Genomic DNA, 26451 nt, shown 5'->3' with positions numbered 1-26451 from the left:
TGTTGTCCTGTGAAAACTGCAAGTGTGCTTTTTTTAAATCAAGGTTAAAGACAATTTTATTCAACGCTGCATTTAATTAAACAGTCACACTATTGAATTTGATATTATTCTGTTTTATTGATTGATATTGTTTTGCATGTATTGATTTTTCTTCAAATTAGCTTTACTGTGATGGTATTTTTTTATTTGTTTTGTTTTGTGTAAAGCACTTCCTGTACATGTAAAGTGCTATACAAATAAATTTGCCTCAACTGTGCTGATTAATATATTTTGAAGGCTAGACTTACGTCAGTTAGTTTACAGTGGTATAGCATCACTAGCATTTAATGACAGAACTTATGTTAAAAATATCCTTTTTGATGTACAGTATGATGGTTCACCCACTCAATATTTTACTTGTTGGTTTTTTTTCCTTCCAGCCTTTTATTTTGAAAAGGCCTTTTGTTGGTTTTTTTTTTTTTTTAATTTTTTTAAATACAGCACCAACACCTCAGTTTGTTTCTGTTCTCTGAAAGGTAAGAATTGACTCGGATGAACAAATTCACATTATGTATAAGTGACGTATGAACTCATCAGTATAGGAACAATAGAAGTAATAAGTGCTTTTTGTACCTGACCAGGTTTCTGAGAAATCTTAGACACAAAGGACAGCAATGCTTCCTTCTGCTCTGCCAAACTGTTGATCCGCTGAAAGATCACAAATAAAAAGAGACAGAAAGTACACAAAAGTTACAAACACACACACACAGGCTGTGTTTGAATGGTTGGTATGTTGCGTCACTTGTTTGCCTGAGTTTAACCCACAAATGAAAAGGAAAGGACAGGAAGTGACAGCTTCACACTGTTCCTACCACGTCACAGTGGTAATCCCACAGCCAAATCAGGCCTCCTGGTTACTCTCCCTAAAAACTGTGGATACCCAGAGAATGAATCCTCTTCCTCACTTGTTCCTCTCAGCCTCGTCTCCTTAAAAATCCTCGCCATCACCGGCCTAAACTTTTGATTCAAACTGGAATATTTACGAGACGTAGTGAGACTCCTATCTACTGAGACTAGAAAAAAAAACTAATGTTTTGCTGCTCGTACACGAGTAGGAAGGGTGTGGGAATGCGTTATGGTCCATTCTGCGCGATATTTTTGGTTGGACAGAACAAAAACAGACTGTCTTTTCACAATAACAAGAGGTTTTAATATGTGACCTTATTAAAGTGATTTACTTTAAAGCAGACATAGGCAACTGCCGGCCTGGGGGCCAAATGCGGCCCTCTGTTTAAAGTTAATGAGCATGATTACTGCAAAAAAAAAAAAACACAAAAAAAACCACAAAATAACTACAACAACCTAAAACACAAGGATGACTACAAATGAATGAATGAAAAGTATACTAAACAGCTACAAAAATGACTCAGAAACACACAAAATAACTCATAACACACCAAACAACAAAACTATAGTGTGACAGAAAACTATGTAGAACGACAACAGAAATGCACAAAATGACTCCAAAACACACAAAATAGCACTACAAACACACAAAACAACAAAAACAATACATTAAATGATGACAAAGATACACAAAAATGACAGAAAAGGGCACAAAACAATCACAAATATAAACAAAACAACAAAAAATAAGAGGAAAATATACAAAACAGCAAAAATAAACAAAACACAGCCTTTGTTTTCTGTGTTCATGCTCAGATTGGTCCTCAGTCAAAACAATGACATGAATGTTAATAATTTGGCCCTCGGATCTAAAAAATTAAAAAATTGAAGAAAAAAAAATAATCACATTTTATGATCCCCGCTGACGTGGTCCTGAATCTGGTGAAATCTGAAAGTTTCTGCTTTGATTTTACATCAATAAATAGCATTTTTTTTAATCTGCTCAATAGTACATGCATAGCTTTTTATTTTATTTTTAGGAATAAATGACTCCTGCTGTCTTGACAGTAGTGTGGGTTGGGCATTTAAGTCAATAAATAGGATTTTGTAAGTATATTAAAGTTGATATTTAAATTGTTTTTTAAAATAATTTAAATTATGAACCAACTGTGTTGTATTTTAGTCTTGATCATGTTCCTTTTACGAGACATTTTATGTCCTGCTGACACGAACCGTCTCGAGAAGAGAAAACCAGCCTCTGCCTGATTTTAAATTGATTTTTTATTATTTATTTATTTTTGGGATTAAGGAATGTAAGGCAGTAAATGCAATTTATAGATGCATGTTAAAGCTTTAAATCTGTGTAACCGCAGCCTCCCTTTAAATAGTAATAACGATGGGAGTAGTAAGTAATGTATCTGTTCATTACCACACGTGTAAGTCAGACATCCCTGTTTAAAGATTGAGGCGGATAATCACTCAGGATGTCAGCGAGCGGTGAGAGGCAGACGCATGTCATGTTTCTGTCTGCACTGGGTCACAGTTTGCTCTGTGTGTGTGTGTGTGTGTGTGTGTGTGTGTGTGTGTGTGTGTGTAGGCTCAGGATCAGAGAAATATTATGTTCTTTGTGTAGGCAAGAAAAGTGGTTGGCAGTGACATCTCAGGATTGTTGTGTCGTTACAAAATTTTAAATAATATTTCTAAAAATGCAAATTCCAATTTAACGTGAGTTAATTTTAAATTTGTAGATTATCATGGTTTAAGCCAGTGTTTTGAGATGTCTAGCAGAGTGGTTTCCAACCTTTTTTTGGACTGTTACCCCACAACTCAGACAATTTTACTCTTTAAACTGTATTTAATTTGAACTAGATTTATTATTTTAGAAATCTAAACAATAGAATACAGGTATTTACGATTTTGTGTCATTTTATTTTGAAAAAAAATAATAATAAAGTTTTAAAAAGTATTTCTAATCAGTAAAAGTATTGTTTTTTAATTTATTATCAATTAATAGACACTTTAGGCGACCTCATATAAATTTCAGGTGACTACAAATGAGGTCACGACCCCAAGGCCAAAAAACTTTGGTCTAGTAATTGGTAACTTGCTCAAATATAAATCTAGTTCAAATAAAGTGCAGTGTAATATCAGAGTTGGTGCACTTTGCACTAATCCTGGCTACTCTGTATATGTAACACACTTTAATAAAAATTATTAAAAACTAATTCTAGAAGAAGAAAAAATATCTCCAAGATGGGGTCACAACCCCAAAAAGGTTGCAAACCTCTGGTTTAAACGCAGACATAAAAGCACAAAAGATGGTGCGATTAAGAAGCTGCAATGATCCAAGCAACGTGGACTTCTATATTTAATGTCTCAAAAGTTATGAAGTGTGTTGATGTAGTAATACATCTGCGCTCGCATGCAACTGAGCGACTGAGGGAGAGAATCAGTGAGCGAGTGGGAAATGAACAACGAACATCTTCAGCTAAATGTTGGCGTCTTAGCGCTGCCATCATTCCAGTCTTTCACCCATCTAGCAACTCCATATTCATGTCCCCAGGCTCAATGCAAAGTCATTGAGCTGTAATGTAGGAACAGTGTTAAATAAGTCAAAGTCGTAGAAACGATGGTTTCAGACCACCAGACTCTGCGCTGAGATGTGGGCAAAACCTTTTCTGGACTTTAATGTGAAGTCGGATGAATAAGTGACGGATCCCACAAGAGGACAAAGATGGAGTGAAGTTACCACTGGGTCCCACGGTGATTGTGTTTTGTTAAGGGGGAGGTTGTTTTAATTACTTTGATATTAAATTTGAAGCTCCCCCTGGCCTTCGTTGGTAGGCGTGCACACTGAGGCAAAAAGCTTTAGAGAATGTAAAATTCATCTTTTAAAAAAAAATAAGTAAAGTAAGTTTTCTTACAGCTTCAGAGTTCAGAGTTAGAAATCCTTGGATTGAATCGAGGCCAGTGTTTTTCAACCCTGGATGTTGGGACCCCATGTGGGGTCACCTGAGGGAAAGTTTTCTGTGCATCGAAGCTACAAAACGTAGCCGTACTTTCAATGTTTATTGTCCTGTTGTGATGCTGACAAGTGTTAAGTCAACATCTGTTCATAGAAGCATGTCTGAAGTCATTCAAGCTCACAACGCGCAACAAAGCACGCTTCCTTACCCGTTACGCCACCACCACCATCAAAATGTTAAATTCTTTAAACTGGTCCACAATCAGTAGACTGATCCAGATATTTTCCAAAATTCAATGGAATCTCAACTGGTGAGTCGGAACTCAAAAATGGGCATAGCTGGTCAAAAATAAATAAATAAATACCTAATGTCTCTCATGATGGACTTTTATTTTGAAAGAAGCTTTTCTCTTGAAAGGCATGCTGTGAAATTCATGTTGCACAGAAAAATATATAGATTTATGTTTAAAAAAAGATTATATGTGTGTTTTCAACAGCTATTTTAGAAAGACTAAATTTGGTTGGTTGAAATCTAAAAAAAAAAAAAAAAAAAAAAAATTAATGACCGTGGCAAAATGCGGGTCCCAGGGTGAGACTAGTTGAGAGCCCCTGCTCTAAAGGACTCAATCTTTGGTTATAACTTTGTCAAAATCTGTTTATAACTTTTGACATAATAGTGCTAATAGTCATACAAACCAACAAATAAATGGCAGTAAAAAGATTAGGTCCTTGTTGGTGGAGGTGATAAATAATAAATATTAATCTCAAATCCCATCTTTGGCCAAAACTGATTCAAATATAAATCAGTGACTTCGCTGAGGCTCATCACGTTCACACACACACAAACGGCGATACTCACTGCTAGCATGAATTTGGCATCTTCGTATTTGTCGTTTTCCAGCAGCTGCAGGAAAAGGTCTGTGGCAGGTCTGTAGCAGGCGAAGTGGTTGGCGAGACGCTCAGCCATCGCACTCACTGCACAGCAACACACAGACATCAGTCAGACATAAAATCTACAATAAACGTGTGGTTTCACATGGTACATTTCCATGTTTATGTACCTTCTGTGTGTGTGTGTGTGTGCGTGTCTTACATTTGTCCAACGCTTGGTCGTTGTCTGCCTCCAACACCTTTCTGAAGATGAAGGACATGCTGCTGTTGGAGCCGTCAGGACTGGTGTAAATACCCTCTAAGATCTCAACGGCTGCCTCCAAATCACCGCTGTGGATGAACCGCACAGAGAACACCACCTTCAGTTCACCAGTTACACCAGAGCTTCTTCGTTGACAATATCAGAAACATCATTAATACTAAACAAAATGCCTACACACACACACACACACAAAGAAAGTGATACTGAGAAGCCTAAAAATGTATCAGAAATTAAAAGAGCATTAAATTATTAGACTGCATTTGATATGCGTCCTGGAACTCAATGTAACATGGAACTAAAGTTAAAAAATTATTATTGAGGTGGGCTTGTAAAATGGTGCGGAACAATAAACAAAATTTCAATAGGTGACTGAAAAGCCGTCTACTTAAATTTCCCCATTGGAGATCAATAAAGGTTTATTTTATTCGGTTTGTCACATATTGTAAACAATGTTTCATAATTTCCTGTATTTTTTGACTAGTGCACTTTTACATTTCTATTTATGCAGGTAATTACTTTAAATTTGTTTTTGATTATGAATTGGGTGTTATTTGTTTCCCATTAGTTCAATAAATCTGAAAATGTGTTCTTTGTCAGGATTATTTGGGGGACAATCAGGGCAGGTGAGGCTTGAACGTTTTTCTTCGTTCAAAGTGGGGAATACCCAAAAAAGTTTGCGAACCTTTGAGTTAGACCGACATAAACGGACAAGATTAATTTCCTTATTCAAAGAGAATGAATTTGGTTAGAAAATACAAATTAGAGCAATTCATTGCTATTAAGATTTCCTTAAAATGACATTTTGCAGAAGCAAAAGGGGAGACATTGGAAGAAAATATAAAATACTGTTGAAACCTCTGCATAGGATTAATTACTGAACTCTTCTGTGTTCCTTACCTCAGTGTGAAATGTGTGTGACATGTTTTTTTTTTTCTGCTGATGTTGACAGAACAAAACAAAGGCTGCACAGCCAAGCACTACAAACACAAAACGACTCAATCTGGCAACCCGACATCATGCCTAACACTGAGCGCTCTGTGCTACCTCCCTGCCGTCACCAGTCCAGATTAATATTTAACACATAGCTGTGTGTGTGTGTGTGTGTGTGTGGCTCTGTGTGTATGAGTGAGCACCCAGAGGTGGGGGGGGGGGGGGGGGGGGGGGAAACGTACCCACGCTGATCGCTGCGACCAGCACCGTCTGAATAATTCAGCGAGGGGCCCCTCTAAATGTGGTGCTCCTCTTTCCGGGCCCGCTCCGTTTTCTCCCGCAGCAGCTTTTAACCAGTCAGCTTGACTCAGATACAGCGCGGGGGCACGTGTCACAGAGGCTCAGAGCGCTGCTCCCAGAGGTCAGGGTTCAAGCTGACAGGCCTGTGCGCTGATGGCCAGTCGGGCGTGAGGCCGCTTTGCTATTCTTCACTTCCTGCTGTCCACGCGGGTTGGCATGAGGAGGCTACTTTGTGGCGCTAATGTGGAGAGTGGCGATATGAAACTTTGATGCACAATGTGTGTTGTTATTTCCTCCGTGTTGTTTGAGAGGCGACAAAGCAGCAGAGGATGACGGGTGTTTTTATGACATTAAAAGGAATACATGAATAATCTTATTATGCTTATGTTCTCGATTTGTACTTGACGCCATGCGAGCTTTGTACTTTGAGGGTGTCAGCCTGGTGTTTGTCACACTGTGCAGCTGGAGACTTCACAACGATTCCAGTGTATACAGAAAAAAAGCATTAAAAATGTACGCTGGGCTCCACACAATGAATCTTGGAGCTAAACTTATTTTCATTAATGACTTTCTACATTCAGTGACTATCTCTAGTTCACACGTGTCAAACTCAAAGTCCGGGAGCCAAATCCGGCCCTTTGGAGCATCCAATTTGGCCTGCAGGAGAAAGTAAAAATGACAGAAAACCTGAATCATTGTGTAAATGAAACTTAACAATATTTGTAGGGGCTCACAGTTTTCCCGGTGCTTTTATCGCATGCATAATGGGAGTAATTTTTAATGTTAAACAGTGGAAAAAACTGAAAAATACTTACAAATTCTTCAATTTTCCTCAAATTCTGACATATCCATCACTATTATTAGATGTTGTTGGTTTCTTACATATTTTGTATTTAATGTATACGTAAAAGTGCAAACTAGGGCACAATAATGTTAAAATGACTAATTTTCCCGCTTAAAATCTGTGGCCCACTTGAGATCAAACTGCTCCATATTTGGCCCCTGAACTAAAATGAGTTTGCCACCCCTGTTCTAGTTGTTTATAAGAATGAATGTAGAATAAAATGACTACTCATTCACATAAAGAAGCAACATTTATCTTTGAATCACAAACCTCTCCATCCTGCCATACTTACTTCTGGATGTGTGCCAGGGTCAAGTTGTTGACAAACAACATTCTGGACAAGTTCAGGCTTGTGCTGAGATTCTTCATCAGTGATTCCACTTCCTGGATCCCTGCTATGTCGCCATGGCTACCCATAGCCTGAACCACTCTAGTGATGGCGAGCTGCATGGGTATCTGGTCTGACTGGAACATCAGCTTCAGTTGCTCCAAAGCATCTGTGCAGAAGAGAAACAAGTGCATGTCAAATAAAGTTGAAAAATGTGTGTATCTGTGTGACGGCTCCTCACCTTTCACCTGGCCTTTCTTGGACTGTGCGATGATGAGCAGGCTGCTGGCGATTTCACTCAGCTTAAAGTTAGGAATATGTGATTGTGCACTGAAAAACAAGAAGATATTCAACTACAGTTACACCTTGTAGTATTTGATGACTCTGTAGAGCAGACATGGGCAGTGTTACCCAAACATTATATGTACCCCTTAGCCTTTATGTCTTATTGCAAGTACCCATGTACCCATACTCATGGTATACATTATTTACTTGTGTTTGCAGGCTCGCTAAACTCTTTCCTGTGTCTCATCCAACATTAACCTTAAATTTAGGCCTTTTTATTCATTAATTTCTGAGTTTTTTTTGCTAGTTTTAGTATTTGAACTTCACCTTTTGGTGTATTTTAAAGAGTTGTGCTACAAATTATTATTGATGGATGAAAAAAAAAGTTTGTGTGCATGTAAAAAAAAAAAATCTATAACATTAAAAAATGAACTGAAAAATAATTCTGTGTACCTCCTGAGAGGTTTTCAAGTACCCCTAGGGGTACACAAACTCCAGTTTGGAAACCACTGGTCAAAGGTAAGGTCTCTTTAGGTAAATGCACAAAATGACAAGAAAAATGCACAAAACAGCAAAAAAAAAAAATGTACAAAGTGATAAAAAAAAAAAAAAATTCATTATGTGACCCTCAGAGCTGACAATCCCATTTTAGTGTAATATAAGTTCCCAATCTCTGCTGGAGAGTGAAGAGCATCTTAACTTCTGCACCAAGTGAGAAGCTCCAGCTACTCTGGATTATATTTAATAACAGGAACTACGTACAGAGGATGGCTCCATTTTTAAGATTAATCTTCTTTCTTAAAGTAAAACTTTGAAATTTGATCAACTATCAAGTTTTGTTTGGCTCCAGCAACTCTGGGCTAAGAGGTACAGGAGAGAAAAAAGCCTTTTGTGTATTTTCTAAGGCACAAGCACTTTGTAGGTGGAACTTGAAAACTTCTGAGTTTATTTCTAACATGTTTTTTTTTTTTTTTAAAACCTATTTCAGACATATTTCAAATTTCCCTTTGTTGACAATAACCAGCACCAATGAAAAACAATATAATGGCAAATGAGCATGTGAAGACTTAGAAGGTGCGTAAAGTGTATTGTAAATATGCGATAACTGTACCTAGAGCTGGTGAAGCAAATGATTGTATCCTTATATACATTTGAAGCAGTTTATTTTATTACACATGTTGATTGATTTTGATTTGATTTATTTATGTCTATCATGTAAATTACATCTTTAAAAACAGTTTACAATAAAATAAAATAAATTATCAAGAAGAAAAAAACAACAAAACAGTATTGTGCATCTTCATATTCTTACGCATCTCAGTTTACATGAACAAAAAGGAGTAGGAAGAAGTATAAACTTATTTAATCTTACCTCTTTAATGTTTTATATATTTCCTAATTTAAACGTTAAAGTCTCAATTTACTAACAATTTGCAAACTATAAGTAAACAATCAATGCAATATAATACTCACACCAAAACCATGTAATTTTTTTTTTACATTAACCATACTTGCTTTACAAATAATGCACCATATACCACAACTTTTTACTCCAAATAACAAGAAAGCACCTTGTGGTAATTATTTATCAACATACAGCTGAATAATCATTCCTTTATGCTTCTTTTTAAAGAATTTTTTTAATTCAGTATTCAGATGGTAATACATAATTCTGCCTGGACTCGTGGTTTAAGAAAAGGCTCTGGTTCTAAAGCACAGAATTCCACTTCATAAAAAACAAGTTCAAAATGATGTTATTGTGACTAATTTCGGATGTTTCTTTGATGAACAACAAAAACGCTGCATTTATTTCTGAATCCTCAGTGCCAACTACCAAAGCCTTTAACCCGCTCCTTTAAAATCATATCAAGTGACAGTGAGTCAAAAGTGCATAACAGATTTGAGCGCCATCCGAGCGACGCAATAACAAAACACCTTGTTATGAACATGCGAATCGCCGCTAAAAGCAAAAGCTGTATAATCTGTGATTACTTTGAGACTGTCGGTGCTTCTGTACCATTATCAGGCAGGCATCGCAGTTTTGAAAAGCATTAGATTGTGTAGAAAGCGAGGGGGATAAACATGAGCTGAAAGATAGAAAACATGCAAGACAATACTACAAATCTGATTGACAACAAGCCTGAGCTCAAGTAAAGCGCCAGCTGTGACCTGAAAATAATACAGAACTCAAGCAGTCGATTGATGTTGCTGAGCTAGCTTGTGAGTGTGTCGCAAGTGTGTGAAGCTCCTCCTTTTTTTCTTGTCACTAAAACCTCAATCAAGCCTCCCTCCTGGCTTTTTTATATTCATTTTGCAGCCATGCAACCAGATTAATCCTTCCGCCCAATTGAGCATCAAGGCAGGCAATCCTTATCGCCGTGGCGACGTTGGGCCAAGGCAGGATCCAGGCCAAGATTCGAGCTAGCGGCGGTGGAGGGCCCAGCGCTGCAGGTGTGAGGTTAAGAATCATTCTTTATCAGGAGAGACAAGATCTATGTGGGTTGTTTTAAAACATCCATGAACACACACATGCCTGTGGGGGCCAATGAATTTATCATTTAAAGTCTTCTGCTCTCTTTTTCTCTCATCATCACTCTCTCCCAATCCCTTAATCTCACCATAAGCACCCCCGCTGCTCAATTTTGTACAGATTACCCAAAAACAAACCCACCCACCCACTCACCCACACACACACACAGAATTAATGCCTATAGCGTCTTCATTATCCCGTATGTGATTAAATCTAGTCCTCTTCAGCTCCTTCCACTCCTCTTTTCCTACTTAGCTCCTTTTATCTCCATCCTTCCCCCATCCATTTTCCATCCTTGCTACACTCTCCTCTCAGCTCATTTCTCTTCTCATTAAGAGTGCAGATAAACTAAGCTTTTATCCAAGCAGGGATGCCATAAACCAATTCAAAAGGAGACAGGAGATGGGTTATCACCACCGTCGCCTCTTGCTTGTTCAAACACGGCTCCACAAATTGATATGATTATTTTCCCACAATATGCGAGTGGCTGAACCGTGTTGGCTGAAAGCAGGGAAAAGGCTGATGGTGTAATAGATGTTTTTACATGTTTTTTTTTTTCTTTCAGTGCCTGTTAGCGACTGAATCTCTTCTTTGGGTTATTATGTGAACTCTCTGCTGTCTGTGTTTGTGTTGAAGGAAAGTGATACAAAGAAAAAGGGACAAAAGGACACCAAAAAGTGCAGGAAAAAGAAGGAGATTACCTAAAAACACTAAGAGCAGAAGCTCCATGCTAAATCTTTAATACCTCAAGCCTGTCCATCTATTTGTCTTCAGGCCTGAGCCCTGATATGACAACAACAACACACAATACATTACTAATTGGAAGGGGATTGATGTTTCTAGAAAAAGTCACTCTTCCCAGAAAACTCCTGAATTAATCGGTACATTTGAGCATGTGTGTGTGTGTGTGTGTCATGTGGCTTAGTGGAAGCCTTTGTTCATATCCTGCAGGGCTGAGTGAGTTAACACACAATCAGTTTATAATCCTTGTGTCTGCTGAGGAAATGCAGCGTTAGCCTGAGGTGATCCGCTGTCACCAGCCGAGCAGCGCAGCATAGCCCGGGCTACATGTGGAATTCACTTCACTGTTTACCAATGACGTGCTGGGCCTGAGGCCCCAGGGCGGAGAGTAGACTGCCCTTCTATTCAAAGAAGTTAATCACACTAATCGGAGATGAAAAATATGATCAAAACAAGGCAAAGTTCAGTGTTTTTAAACAATAACAGGATTCTGGTAATCATTGTAAGGACTGCAGGAGCTGATTAACCTCCATAAAAGCATTGTTATTGTCTTCAGAACCGGTCAGATTCACATACAACTTGTAAATAAAATGGTTCATACAATAATAAGTTGAAAACATGAATCCCTTGTGTTGACTGACAATGTCATCCAAAGTTTACTTTGTGCAATGACAGAGTTGAGGACTGGGTTGCCAGATCTGATCTCTGGAAAACCAGCTTGTGAGTTTAATGTAATTAAGGTTGGTGGACCTCTATGTTATGCAGTGCTGTAAAAAGTTTTATTAAATTACTTTTTCACATTGGGTCAGATGGGTTTGGGACTTTTTTCCTCATTAAAAAATCCGAAGTAGAATCACCGCACTTACAACCATATGTATGCAGTGTCCTCATCCTTTAATGTTATGTATTTGTTGTATTTGCAAACTGTTTATTTGTGTATATAATGAGTCTTCTCTCTAGTTTAGATGCCTTTATGTATATATTCTGATGAAGATCTATTGTGCTTCTTTACTTTGTAGTCCTGACTGCACAGCGATGAACAAACTCTTCTTCCTCCTGTTTCTATACTACATCTCCCGTGTGATCAGGAGTGGTGTAGCAAAGGTGTGACTGATTGCCTGTATTACATAAGCCTGTTCATTGTGACCATACTGTTTGTTACCCTGATGAATGTCCTCCAACCAAAAGCTTGGAAAATTAAATTATTTTAGTTGCATTGATCCTGTGTGCAGCTTTTTTTTCCCCCCTTAATAAATAACATTATTCAGAAACTACATTTTCTGTTTACTTGGGTTGTCTTTGTGAAATATTAAAATTGGTTTGATAATCCAGGACATTTAAGTGTGATAAATATGCAAAATACTTAGAATAATAATGATGATACTTTTTCTCAGCACTGTGGGCATTCAGTTCGAACACTAAACACAATAATTGGGCTTTTAATGATTTTTCAAGCAACTATGGTCATTTTGATTGGCAAGGTTATTTCTTAAGACTTTTGAATTTTGTAACCTTGGATCAAAAAAAAAAAAAAAAATCTTCAGTCTCCTAAATCTCTCAGAGACAATAAAAAATTTTTTAAAAAAAAAATCATTGTTCTGACTTGACAAACAGTGACACCAACACCTACATGTCTTTGACGGCCATGGCCTCCTCAATGGATCCCTCTGCCAGCAGAGCACGAATCACAACATCGTAAGGGCTGGGGCCTAATATCACGCCATTTTTTTCAGCGTCTTGCACCACACTGTACGCTTCTGTAGAATAAAGGCATGAAGAAAAAAAAAGGACACTCATCAAGAAACAGAGGCGAGGGCAAGACAAGAAGCCACCACAGAAATACAAGAAGAGTTCAATCATTTTGAAGCTCAAATGAAATTATGTTAACTTTATAATATTTAGATGCTACAGCAGCACTCTTCATAGGGATCATTCAGGGAAACTTCAGCAAACTAAACTCAAAGTGAATACAATGAATTTAAATACATTTACAAAATGCTAGAAAAAAATAGATTTGGCGATATATTGCAACATTTCACCGAGCGATTATCGTATCGACCAAAACAATATGTGAATTGATTTTTTTTCTAATGATTTTTCTTATGATGTTTTTTTTAACAAAAAACAAACATTTAATTGTGTTAAACGCCTGGAAGTTGACTGCACTTAATTTTCACTAAACATACTGTGCACTTTTATAAATGCATGTTGTTACCTTTTAAAATAATTTAAGAATTTAACAGAATATGAATCTGTAGTAAAAGCAAAAGTTAAACTTTTTTGAAAAATGTAATCTGACAGTTTGATAAACATACCACTTGTTTTTGATATTTGTACTTGAATTACAGTTGGTTACTATTTACTTGTTCCTGCAAGTAAAAAAATAAATAAATAAAATAGTATTTCATACCATTTTGTATTTGTAAAGGTGAAATTTATAATTATAGATATCGCTATATATCGCAATGTATATTGCATTGTTTAGTATCGGGCTATATATTGCATCTTGACACGCAAATCATGAATCGTATTGTATCGTCAGATGCATGGCACTGCGCACACCCTTAGGCTTTAATCCTTGATGGGTAAACACTGGTAGTATCTTTCGTTTGAGCGTCTCATTAACTCACTGTCATTGACATATATACAGGTCATTTCATATCCGAATGTTCACTGCCATTGACGTATATGTATGTCAATTGTGTTTTTCAACTGGGGTTGCTAGGAGACAGTGTGACGGACTTCTCCCATGAATATCAGGCTTGGACTGTGATGTAGTGACCAACTGGTGCCATGTAGGTGGCAGCAGCACACCTTTGGATGAGAGATCAGCCGTGATGGGCAGAGGTCAGAGGGAGAGGAAAGGAGTTTACGAGACAGAAAATGGCGCTACGAGAGTTGATGCTGAAGTTCCCACCAGCTCACACTCGACCAGAGCATGCGTGGAACTAAGTGGGATATTGAGAGTGTCGCGAATGTGAGAGACAATGATCGACAAACCGGGGCAAGCGGTGAGACTCGGCATATCCGAGAGGAGGAGGAAGTTGACCCAGACAGCAAAATAATATTTTTGCCATCAAAAGCCTGTTCTCAGTGTTGTTTTTTGTTGTTTCATAAAAGGAAACCAATGTTGAGGGGCCCCTAAAGCAAAAAATTAGCTTTAAAGTCACTGAGGTTTTTTCAGAAAAAGCCTTTTTTCTCAGCTTTTTGTCAGAAACTTACCTCTATTCAACGGCTGATTACAGAAGAACGAAACACGCTAGAAACAAAATTATTTCTTCTGATAAAAGTAGAGTCTATTTTTTCAGAATCAAATTTTAGATTGTCATAGTATAACATTCTTAAAAATCAGTCAAAATGCTCTAAAATGGCTGGCAGTGAGGGAGGTTACTGTTCTGAAAATGGCTGGCAGCCAAGGAGATAATACGTTTACGGCTGAATAAAATTTCTGTTTGGTGTTCAAAATTAGCAGATTTTAGTTATTTGACGCATTAGCACCACCATTACAAACAAGCAGGCTGTAACCTTCAGTTTAGATGATGTGGAATTATTTTCAAAATGAAACTTCACACACTTTGATTTTGGGAGGTTTCCTGCCTATTCTCAGCTCGATGTCACATGAACCTCCTGCTGCTCACCTTTGGCCTTTCCCTTCTTGCAAAGGGTCAGCATTGAGCCCGTGTAGCTAGTGCTGCTTAAAGCTGGGGGGGCTGCTGCTGGTGCTGCTGTCTTCTCCTGCTGTTTGGAGGCTGCTTGTTCATACCAGCTCTGGAAATGACACGGGAAAAAAACAATGCGTTAACGCTCACACCTTGTCATAATACAGTTGTTACACAGCATTACAACAGTGAAAAGTTTAAGTGTGTGCTCGCTGGTGAGAGTATGCATGCACATGACAGTGCAATAACGACGGGAGGACAGACGGCCGAGCCCCGTGATGCTCAGTCACCCGTGTAGCTACAAGGGGAGGGGTTAAGCTGTATTGGCTGGGGGCAAATTAAGTTGGGCACCCTAGGGGCGAAAGAAAAAGTGCGCGTGTTAAAACTGTGTACGTGTCAAATCGGGGGGTGTCAATTTAAGAGCCCCTGGGGTCACTAAGTTCATAGCTGCAGGCTACAGCGGTCACTTCCTGTTTCATCACGCCTCCAGCTGTACGAGCATGCAGACGAGTGAAAACGAAGCAAATTAAAGCCATTCCAGCAAGATTCTTTTTGTCTTCTTTTGGAATAATATATTATGGTTTCATTTATTCAGACAACTGTTACTTAGGAAATCCTAACTGATTTTATCTTTCCTGATTTCCTTGGAACTATATGCGGAAGTCAAGGAAACATCAAAGCGATTAGCAGACACCGCTGACGGAGACTGGCAGTTGAAAGTCGAAACATATCAGGAGATCAAAGCGGAATTCCTAAGTAACAGTTGTCTGAATACATGAAAATTAACACAATAAATTAAAGCCATCTTCGTTTTTTATTTACCAAATTAAAAAAAACGAATTCCCTCCACTTAAATATGTCACAGCGAGGCATCAGTCGGCAGCCATATGGTGGCGTTTAGCTGCTGCTGAAATTAGTCTGGCATTACAGATTTACAGACAGATCAAGCAGTAATTCCTGTCACCAGGCTGCCAGTCTGATTGACTACACTTCAGATCTGAGCTTCAATCCTGTTTCCTCTGCTTGTAACGACCACAGGCTTAAAGTGTGTGTGTGTGGGGGGGCTATATGGAGAGCAGCTGATAAGAGTTAAAAGATGCTTTTTTGGGGAGGGGGGGGGGGCTGCTCATATGATTAGAGGAGAAGGTCAGCATGTGCTGAGGGTGATCTATTCAGTAAGCAACGGTTCTGAGGATAAAAATAGATTAACGTGCAGTGACATCAGAATGAGGAAGATCTATATGGGGGACCTTTCCAATCCTTATTGGTCAATTTATGCATTAATGTAGAGGTGGAGTCATGTGATAATGATGATTTATAATCCTTGTGTCATCATTTATGAAAACATTCTTTATTTAGTTTCAATAATTCCAGCAAGTTCATTTTGGATGATATGTTAAGGTTTCAATTATTCAGACATTTTTCAGGAAATGTACTTTTATCTCCTGACACGTTTCGACTGTCCACTGCCAATCTTCTTCAGAGGTGTCTGCTGATCGCTTTGATGTTTTCTTGACGTCCACGTAATAAGCAAGTTCTTTTTGTCTCCTTTTTAAATAATATTTTTGAATGTTATTCTTATTCGTTATTCATCCAATTCAGTCCGCAGGAGAAAAACATGGATCATTGTGTCAATAAAACTCAATATTTTCTGGGGCTCAGTTTTCCCTGGTGCTTACGTCGCATGATTGCAGCCATTTTTAATGTTTAACAGTCAAAAAAAAACCCTCCAAATTCACAGAAATCCTTAAATTTTCCTCAAATAATTTTTTTTTTAACTAAATACAAATTGGTCACAAAATTTAGGAAATTTAAAATAAAGATCCTGTTGGGACTGATATCTACTACTTATTGCTTGAAAATTGTGTGTTTCTTACATATTTTGTATTCAATGTATACGTAGAAGTACAAACTAGGGCACTACAGCTGGAAATTAGCCGCGAAGGCTAAAGTTGCTCCTTTTATTGTAAAAGGGGATTGTCCACAAAATAATAAACTAATAAAGTAAACTAAACTAACAATGCTGAAATGACTCGATTTCCTGCATAAAATCTTTGGCCCACTTGAGATCAAACTGCTCCAAATTTGTCTCCTTAACTAAAATGAATTTGACACCTCTGTTTCAGAGAGAAACATCATATGCAGTGGCTCATTACCTCAGGCACCGCAAAGGGCACCTCCTGGCCATTTGATTTGAAAACATCTGCCAGTAAACGCAGAGTCCTCTCCCGAGGAATGACGTTCTCCTCCTGCATCTTGGTCCACATGGCTTCAGCCTTCTTCCAGTTGTTGGTTTCCTCTGTAATAACAAAAAACCGTGATTTTAGACTAAGCACATCATGCTGTGAAAAGGCAATCAAAAGCCTAATCTGATCAAGTGACTGACCCTCAACTATGGGGTAATTTATCAAACAGAATAACGAGTGTGGTGTGTGTGCACGGAAGAGGGGCTAATAGCTCAGCAATCAACTCCAACACTCCAATCACAGATCTGCGGTAATCACACACATACACAGGGATTCTGCTCACTTCTCACAGCGTGTGTTCAAAAGCACACCCACAGGTTGGAAGGTCGCACTGGCACAAGTTACAGGAGGTGTAAAATATGAAAGTGAGAGAAACGAGAAGAGAGGACGAGACTTACTGCAGAGCCGCAGGACGTAATAATACATGTCGTCTCTGTCACACTCAAACAGCTTCGCCGTCATGTCGGCCATCTGCTCCAAGGCCTCCATCTATTAACACGGACTTCATCAGACTTTTTCATTTATACAACTATTCCCCTCTTTGTTGCATTTATTTAGGCCATATTCAACTATGTGTGAGTAAGGGTGTGACTGTGTTACCTGCTGAGCACTTATGCATTTTTCTGCGAACCACTGCATGCGTCCAGGCCTTGCTCTCAGCCCAGGGGTCTGCAACATAGCGGAAGGGAGTTTAGGGAAGTATTCATCTGATCAAACAAAACATTGAGTGTGCCAATTAAATAATCAAGGAACAATTGATTAAACTTTCAGAGTTTTTTTAAACCGAAGTGGGTGGGCCATTTGTGAAATGACCCACATGTGACTGCCTTTTTGTCGAATGAGCAACAAAAATAGCTCAACAAATACAACAAGGGCTGCAGACTGAAGCATGACCAAAGCAGTAACATTATACAAATAACTATCAAATATATTTAATGGTTGGGGCGTTATTGTAAACTCCAACGTATCTAGTTGTACCGATGAGTGCTGCAGCAAAGTGAACTTTATTTGGTTGGTGACTTAAATTTTGATATGAAATCCTCTTGTGGTGCAAGTAGAGTAAAAAAAAACAATAACAGACAAGGTTTAAAGGGTTCAGACTTCCTTTTTGGAGATAAACCTGATGTGCAGATGACCAGAGTGTGTGTGTGTGTGTGTGTGTGTGTGTGTGTGGACATAGATTGATCTGCAGGCTCATGTAGCTGAGATTTAGCCTGATATATGAAGTGACTAGATGATTATTATCATGGAATAGCAGTGATCAGGATTTCATCTGTCTCCTGTGGCTCTGATACAATCTGAATAAGACTAGGATTAAGAAATCTCACTCTCCCTCTCTGCCTAGTAATCTGGCTAAGAAAAAAAAAGGGTGAGTGGGGTGAAGGGGGAGATAAGAGCTGGACACAGACCAATCTGGTGGGAAGCTAATCTGAGTGAGGATCAACGGTGCTCAATCCGCGCTGGCCTCTTTGATGGAAGCCCGTCATCCCTTTCTCTGACCATCCCTGCACGCCCGCCATTATCTTTTCTTCTCTTCATCCCTGCCTCCTTCTTCCAAATCCTTTTCCTCCTTGCTCTTTTCCCCTGCTTCTCCATCCCTTTGGCTGTCCCAGGCAGAGGAATTATGTCCTTACCCAACCAGCCAAAGGGACAAATTAAAAAGTGTTGCATTCACTCACACTCAGTCGCTCTAATCTTCTTAGAGACTAAGGGTACTCCATCTTTTTTTTTTTGCATTTTACTTGGTAAAATCTTAAGCGCTCAGGCAGCATATGCATGGATGTTTAAGATTGTCCATCCTCTAAGGAAAACTCCTAATCTGGCCCTGAAAACAAAATCCTCAGGAATAAGAAGGTATGTTAGACAGGCACAAGTGGGTCAGAGGGAAAAAAATCCACACGGCGTTGTGCATTAAAGTCCATCACGCTGCCACTTTAAAAGCCCGGTGTGGCCCTTAACTGTAAAAAAAAATAAATTAGGTTTCTCCCACCTCGTATTCACCTCCGCTTAAAGCCTCCTCATCGCAATTCCTAATGTCCTAATTGGCTTGTTGCACCGGGCAACGAAAGTGTACTTCCGCATTCGACGGTGTGATTCTCAACACTTCAGGTCCAAAGACGGGACAGTGTGAGCGGCTGAGTCCCTGACAGCTCTCGCTCCACTCTGCCCCATATCACGGTGCATAAAAAAGTGTTTTGGATTTTTGACAGTACAGTATGTGACGGCTCTTCTACGCCAGCAGCACCGAATGTTTATGGAGATGTCTAGCAACTTTGCTGTAAGCACGTCAAATCTAAATATGATGCATATTTTTATCTGTATTGTACAATACAAAATGCAAACTCACTTGGGATAATGGCAAAGTGGAAGCTAATACAGGAATTGTATCGTGAAGAACAGGTACAAAACAGTGTAATGCTGAACCTCCAACCCATTGATAGGCCAATCTCCTCTTTTAGACACCCAACATACTATTTTTTTCCATCGCTCGCTGGCTTCGCTCACAACAATCCAGGTTGATTGGCAGGACCTTGGGACCTGAAGTCCTCACCCACACAAACTGTGACCGGAAGTTATTGGGGGACCATATTGTGCACGTAGCCAATTCTACTAATAAGCTGGTCACCTAGCCTTCACACACACACACAGGTTTCTAACCAACCCAAAAACACATAATGGCCCACCACTCTTTAGCTTTACTACCTAACCTTGACCACAGCACACACGCACCTCCCGATAATAGGAAAGGCCATCTGACAAGCCCCCTACCTGCCCACAACCATTCAGCAACAAAATTGGCCACCTTTCTCCATCATTACATCTAATTAGCTGTGATTAATCAGCTGCCAATTATACCAAACACAGACTAAAGAGAGACTCCACTCTGAGCAGCCACTTGACACTCTCAACAGCAAAATCAAAAGTATTTGTGGCTTTGAGTGCATGTTCCCACATATTCAAGTGATGGATATGATTGTTTTTAAATTGCCTGATTAACGTCTTTTGTTGAGCTATTGCAACAAGAAAATGGAATATTTTGACTTTGTGTTGAGAAACCTTGAGAAATAAACCTTTTGACCAGCTTTTCATTGTTTGTTGCTGATACATTTACCAAAAACCGGTCATTTTTAAAAGCTAAACCCTGTTATTTAGTCATCTATTCCAGTGGTTCTCAACCTTTTCAGCCCACGACCCCCAAAATGAAGGCTTCAGACACAGGGGACCTGAAGGTGGTTGAACACAGATATGGACATTGAAGAACAGTCATGTGGAGATAGGGCCATCAAAAAGGGGGAATAAATGGGAGAGATTTTTGGGGCCCATTCATAAAGTCAGCAAAACGATGGTCCATTGTTCTATGAATCTGTGATAACCAAATGTAATAATTTATCTGAATAATATCCGCTGTTTATTATAATTTGTGCCATAGCATATAATCATCTTAAAGATGTAAATCCTTGTTTTATTCAGAAATAAAATGGGTGGAAAGTGACCAAAAATGGTGGTGAAATGGGATTTTAAAAACCACAGATAACAGGTTAAAAAAGGCAAATTAGAGTGGCCAAAAACCAACAAAAAAAACTGGTTAAAAAAGTGTTAACATTGGCTTAAAAGTGGCAGAAATGGGGGTAGCGTGGTTGGGGTAATATCATTTAAAAAAAATACAAATAATTATTGTAAATTGGCAAATAACGGGCATGACAAATCGTGAATGTGGTTAAATGGGGGGGGGGGGGGGGGGGACGACAAAATATGGCGAAAAGAGGTTAAAAGTGACAATAATGGGTCAACATATGTGACATTAGGTGGGAAGAGTGGTGGAAAGGGTTTATAGGCACTGATGATATGACGAAAGTGGAAAAAATTGCAAAAAAGGCATTGAAATTTAATGGAGAAGTGGCAAAAATGGGAGTAATGTAGCAAAAATGCATTAAAAGGCAAGAAAAAAGTGATGAAAAATTAAAAAACGACAAGTTTGGTGTAGTTACAAAAAATAATAATAATAAAAAAAAATGGGCTCAAAATGTTAAAAAAAAAATTCTTGAAGGCATCTGGCGACCCCAAATAGGTTGAGAACCCCTGCTCTATTCAGCTAACATATCACTCTGCAGTGAATGTACAGCTTTTTGACTTCTAATCTTGTTTGTAGTGGCTGTGTCTTCTTCTCGTAGAAGCTGATTGTACATTTATTGTCTGGGCATCAACACTCCTCGCACATCTCTCACATGTCTGTAAGTAGAACAACAGTCATGCAATCTAACAGGAAGAGGATGAGGGCCACAATAACAACATGTCGATAATACATATAAGAGGGTTTAGAAATCCTCAGGAGGGACAAATCCCTGTTTTTTGCACATACCGGGACATGCGAGAGTAGGAAGGTATTTTATTCCCCCTGTTTTGTTCTCATCCTGATTAGACAACATAATGGCCCTGTTCTTCTTCCTCTGATGTCAGGCTCATCCCTCATCAATCCACCGTCCCACTGTCCAGTCCCAGACCGGCGCATTTGTTTTAGCCATGTGAAAATCGCTTCTTATCCCCCCCCTCACTCTGCCTCTCTCCTTTTCTCACACTAATCTACAGGGTTTAGAGCTGGATTTAGGATGACAAAGATATGAATATTCCGAGCCTGTTCAGGTCAGATGATTTTCAACAACTGAGGATGTGGAAATTGTTCCGACATGCAGATGGATGTCCCACATTTAGATTCCAGTCATTTATGAGCAAATGTCTGTCTTTTTGAAACCTTGTACTCAGAGATCCAGTCAAACATCATTAGTGTTATGTTATATGGAAGTAATAGGATATCCTGTTTATAATCTCAATAATTTATGATTCATTTCCTTTTTTTTTAGAAACTGCTTTATTATCAATATTAATTGTATTTTGTTATGTTTTTTAACACTTTGCTGATTGTATCTGTAATACATATGGCATTATATGGCTTTGAAAAAAACGTATTTAGTGATTGAGGGAGTTTGGTGCATTATGAAACCCATTTTGTATATCACGTGTCAAACTCAATTCCCAGGGGCCTAATTCGGCCCTTTAGAGCACCCAATTTGGTCAGCGCGAGAAAGTAAAAATGATAGAGAAAACATGAATCATTGTGTAAATCAGCTATTCTAAACTGGTGGATTGGGACACAAAAGTGAGTCAAGGACCTGTACTGGGTGGGTCGTGGACCACTGGTCAAAAATAAAGAAACAATGTCTCTCATGCTGGACTTGTCTTTTATTTTGAAAGAAACTTTTCTTTTGACAGGCATGCTGTAAAATGCATGTTGCACAGGAAAATAGATTATGTGTGTGCTTTCAACAGCAATTTCAGAAAAAAAGTGGGTCGCGATTTAATGGCCGTGTCAAAATGTGGGTCCCAGGGTGAGACCAGTTGAGATGCTCTGGTGTAAATGAAACTCAACGATATTTGCAGGGGCTCACAGTTTTCCTGGTGCTTATATCTCATGTTTGCAGTAATTTTTATTGTTAAATCTCAAAATTCTTACAAAATCCTACAATTTTCCCTTAAATTATGACATAATATTTCCCTTCATTAAAAACAAATCTAGGAAATTCCTAGATTGTCCTGTTGGGACTGATATCTATCACTTGGATAATGTCAGTTTCTTACAGATTTTGTATCTTATGTATACGTAGAAGTGCAAACTTGGGCACAATAATGTGAAAATTACTTGCTTTCCCGTATACATTCTGTAGCCCACTTGACATCAAACTGATCCGTATTTGGCCCCTGTACTAAAATTAGCTATTAGTTATATCATTTAGATTGGGCATTTTGTGGCTGACTGTAAACAAAGATATTCCAAGCGGAAGCATCGACGAGTTTCTAAACTTTAAGAAACATTTGCTTTGAATCTACTCACCTCGATAATCTTACGGGCCTCCCGGTAACGGCCCGTCTGCACAAAGGCGAAGAACAGATCGTAAAGCATCGTCATCTCCCCACGCTCCTGACTCACGAAATCCATGACTGGAAAGAAAAGATCAGAGCACAGAGAGGTCGTGATAAAAAACACCTGCTGACTATACAAGCACACCAATATTTTCCCCGTCTGTTTCTATTGTTTGGCACCGTGTCTCAGGAACAAACCATCCGACTCACTCTGATCCCAAACAAACAAGAGAATCCCAAAAGAAAGTCTAAGCTCTCTCGCTAAACTTGCTAAAGCGCTGCGCTCAGCATTAAAGACTATCTCTGTCCTGCAGCATCAGGACACACACAGACACACTGTAAACTTTCAGTTACCCAAATCAGACCTCCATGTTCAGCAAAGCAGAGGATAATATAGTAAACTTTCTCGACTGCCTGCTTAAGTCCAACTGTGAGACGGCTTTTGTTTTAGTTTCTGATCCTGGATTATGAAATATTTCATTGCAGTCGAATGAAAACTAAGCAAAACCTGAACGAGGTTAGCATTAATTTGTCTCGTTACAACAGTTCATGAGGATACTGTGGCCATCATTAAGAAAATACAAGAAATGATCAAAGAAGCAAAAAACTGTTTTGGTAAAAATGCTATAATATTTAAGTATATCAATAAGACAACGTTAGCACTGAACATCCATAACTATGTATACAATAATCACACCATGTCTCCTACAGTTCTCCCTCAACAAAACATTCTGAGATTATTTGATGGCTTTTATGCTATTTTAAGGACTTGGACCAAAAAAAAAAAAAAAAAAAACAAAAAACCATGCACCATATGATCACTATCTTACAGCAGGGGTTCTCAACCTTGGGGTAAGGACCTCAATTCGGGTCGCGAAACACTGGAGGGGTCACCAGATGCACTCAAGAAACTAATTTCAGCCCATTTTTGCTTTACCCTTTTTCTGCAACTACACAGAACTTGCACATTGGCCTATTTTCATCACTTCATCACTACTTTCATCTCTTATTCTGATATTTTTGCTAATTTTAATGCATTTTTGCTACATTACTCCCATTTCTGTCACTTCATCAAATTTCAATGCCTTTTCTGCACATATATTCTACTTTCCAGACTTTTTAGGCACTTATAAACCCTTTCCACCACTTTTCCCACCTAATGTCGTGCATGTTGACCCATTTTTGTCAATTTAAACCTCTTTTCACCATATTTCATGCTTATTTTTGCCAATTTAACCACATTTACAATTTGTCATGCCCATTATTTGCCAGTTTAAAGTAATTGTTCCGCATTGACACTTTGAGTGTATTCAACATTTCAACACAGAAACTGTCTGAAATCTTTATGTACAAAATTTTGCGTAACCTTTTTGCAGTAAGTCTGTGTCACCATTCTCCACCAAAGCAACAATGATGTCATGAATGCGGGGGAGTTGCTTGTAGCGTTTCTGACACTCAAACGATGCGTCGAGAGCTCCGGAAAAGTCATTACTGCACAAAACACACACAAAGGGAGAGAGAGTTAGATGCCAGGCCTGTCTAATCATTCATGTACAGGATTGGGACGGTAAAGAATAGCGAGCGTATCATGGGGCTTTAACCCCGTGACCTCCTATTCAAGCACCATGACCCATCGGGGGAAATAATAGCCTTTGAATTCCTGACAGCTCGACGGCAGGTGATGAAGCCTTTTGGCCTCAATACATCGTCTCACACAATGAAAACACACTCACACACACCTGTATGTGTGCAGCTAATGCCTCCCTGCACACACTTTTAAAAGCGAGGCCATGCAGCAGATAAAAAGACTCGCTGAACTTTAGCCTCTTTGCTCGGGTCTCAACTTCTCCACACCTCTCAGCTTCTTGTCGTCTGCAGACCTCGTTAACCTCGCACTCTTTCCTCTTTCACTTCCCGTTTCTCTCACTGTCCTCCTTGACTCTCTGATCTCTATTTGATCCCATGTTGTCAGTTCCCAGACCTCTTTGATGCCCTTTCCCCCTAAAGCTGCAGCAATTTGGCAGAAACGTGGCAGAGCGTTTCGCATGGCTCTCTCACGCCATGTATTTCCTTGCTTGGCCTTTTCTGCCACAGCAACGAACAAAAAGATTGTACAGAAGCACAATGTGATGGGCGCGAAGACGGAGAAAGGAAGAAAACATGAAAGTGGGACTGGGGGAGAAGCAAAGCAAGAAACCACTTCAATCTTCACTATTGTGACACACTGCCATCAATCTGTTGATTGGGTAATTACCATGTCAATCACACAGAGGTCAAAGTAGATAGTGCACTCATTGGAAGGCTGGGGGAAGACCAGCAAGAAAGCAATGGATGGAGTGTTGATGAACTGGTATAATTTCTCAAATCTCTTCTTCGCTTAGAAATCATACAAACAGTCCGGTAGTAGAAGAGGTAGAAGATCAACAAAGATTGAAAACAAACACGAGAAACGAACTTGAGTCTTTTAAGAGAGGTAGCAGCAAAGCAGAAGGATGGAGGGAAGAGGAGGAGAGGTGTGATTAGGAAGGCAAAGAGGTTTTACTAATTGAAATGAAAAAGAAGAACATTATTCAGCAGCACCAGTCAACAAGTTGTGAATAACGCAAAAGAATGACAGATATTTCTGAATATGACAGAAAGAGTGTGGAGAATTGTGTCAGGAATTTTACATAAAGTGCAGCAATCAGGCTATATTACACAATATCTTACCAAAAAGTTATGGGATGCCTCCTTTTACAGTAGACGCACATTAAACTGAATGACATCCTGCCCTTAGTTTGTGGTGCTTCTTATAGAGTTGCCCGTTCTTTGCATTTAGGAGGAAGCAGAGCTTGTAGTTTAACCTCTAACTCCTCCTACGAGTATCATTAAAAACCAACCTATTATTTCTAACACAAATATATATGAATTACAGAACTCTCGCCTGGTCAGTTCTGGTCAGACTGCCCTAAGCAGGCCAGATATCATCGTACACTGACAGAATTTACCAAGGTTTCTGCCTGAGGAGGCTCTGCTATGTTATGACTACTGCTATCAACAACATACATTAATCTGAGAGCACAGAACAGCAGCAGATTTACTGAGGCACACGCGCTTAAAGCTTGTTTACCTCGGAATCCCAGACTGGTCTGTTCCCAATACCCTTTTGACCAAAGAAACCCTGTGTCCACATCTGACCAGCAACCCTAAAGCTTGACTCCATCTCATTCATCCAAAACCACCACAACAGCTGGGGGCTTGTCCAGGATCATTCCTCATCTTTTAAAGATTATTTTTGCTCTGATTTACCCAGTAAAGTCTTAGATTAAACATGGCTGTATGCATCTACCCCAATGAAATAGTGTGATACCTCCAATATTCACCTTGTTGTTATAATTAGATAATCACTTAAATACTGCTTCAGTTCTTCACGTTCCATTTCAAAAAACAGTTTAAGGAAACATTGGAGTGGTAAAAACCTGTTGAGTTTACTCCTTTTCACAATCCTCGAGAATCATCGAGTGCGGAAACCAATAAGGTGTTTTATTTAAAAAAAAATAAAAATAAATCTTTGCTATTCATCTACTTAATTCATCCTTCGACCAAGACCCTTAAAAACTACTGATAATCCCTCCCAACTAATGAGAGATCTTTATAAAAAAAAAAAAAGACACTTTTGGCTCAAAAAGT

The 26451-nt window shown here is 39.0% G+C and overlaps 1 protein-coding gene across 1 annotated transcript in view; it reads right to left on the bottom strand.

The window, feature by feature from the left end:
- Nucleotides 1–26451, bottom strand: part of lrpprc (leucine-rich pentatricopeptide repeat containing) — a 72650-nt gene that overhangs the window by 4568 nt on the left and 41631 nt on the right. The window contains exons 24-35 of the mRNA XM_028468397.1: nt 24149–24273; nt 22754–22860; nt 17467–17535; nt 17265–17355; nt 16777–16919; nt 14600–14729; nt 12592–12718; nt 7647–7735; nt 7370–7574; nt 4944–5071; nt 4710–4825; nt 613–687 (exon numbers count right to left, since the gene is read on the bottom strand). Coding sequence (XP_028324198.1) covers nt 613–687; nt 4710–4825; nt 4944–5071; nt 7370–7574; nt 7647–7735; nt 12592–12718; nt 14600–14729; nt 16777–16919; nt 17265–17355; nt 17467–17535; nt 22754–22860; nt 24149–24273 — 1405 coding nt within the window. The remainder of the gene's footprint in view (nt 1–612; nt 688–4709; nt 4826–4943; nt 5072–7369; nt 7575–7646; nt 7736–12591; nt 12719–14599; nt 14730–16776; nt 16920–17264; nt 17356–17466; nt 17536–22753; nt 22861–24148; nt 24274–26451) is intronic.

This window comes from Gouania willdenowi, chromosome 15, assembly GCF_900634775.1.
Source record: "Gouania willdenowi chromosome 15, fGouWil2.1, whole genome shotgun sequence".
Lineage (NCBI taxonomy): Eukaryota > Metazoa > Chordata > Actinopteri > Blenniiformes > Gobiesocidae > Gouania > Gouania willdenowi.
This window is presented reverse-complemented; position numbering and strand designations above follow the sequence as displayed.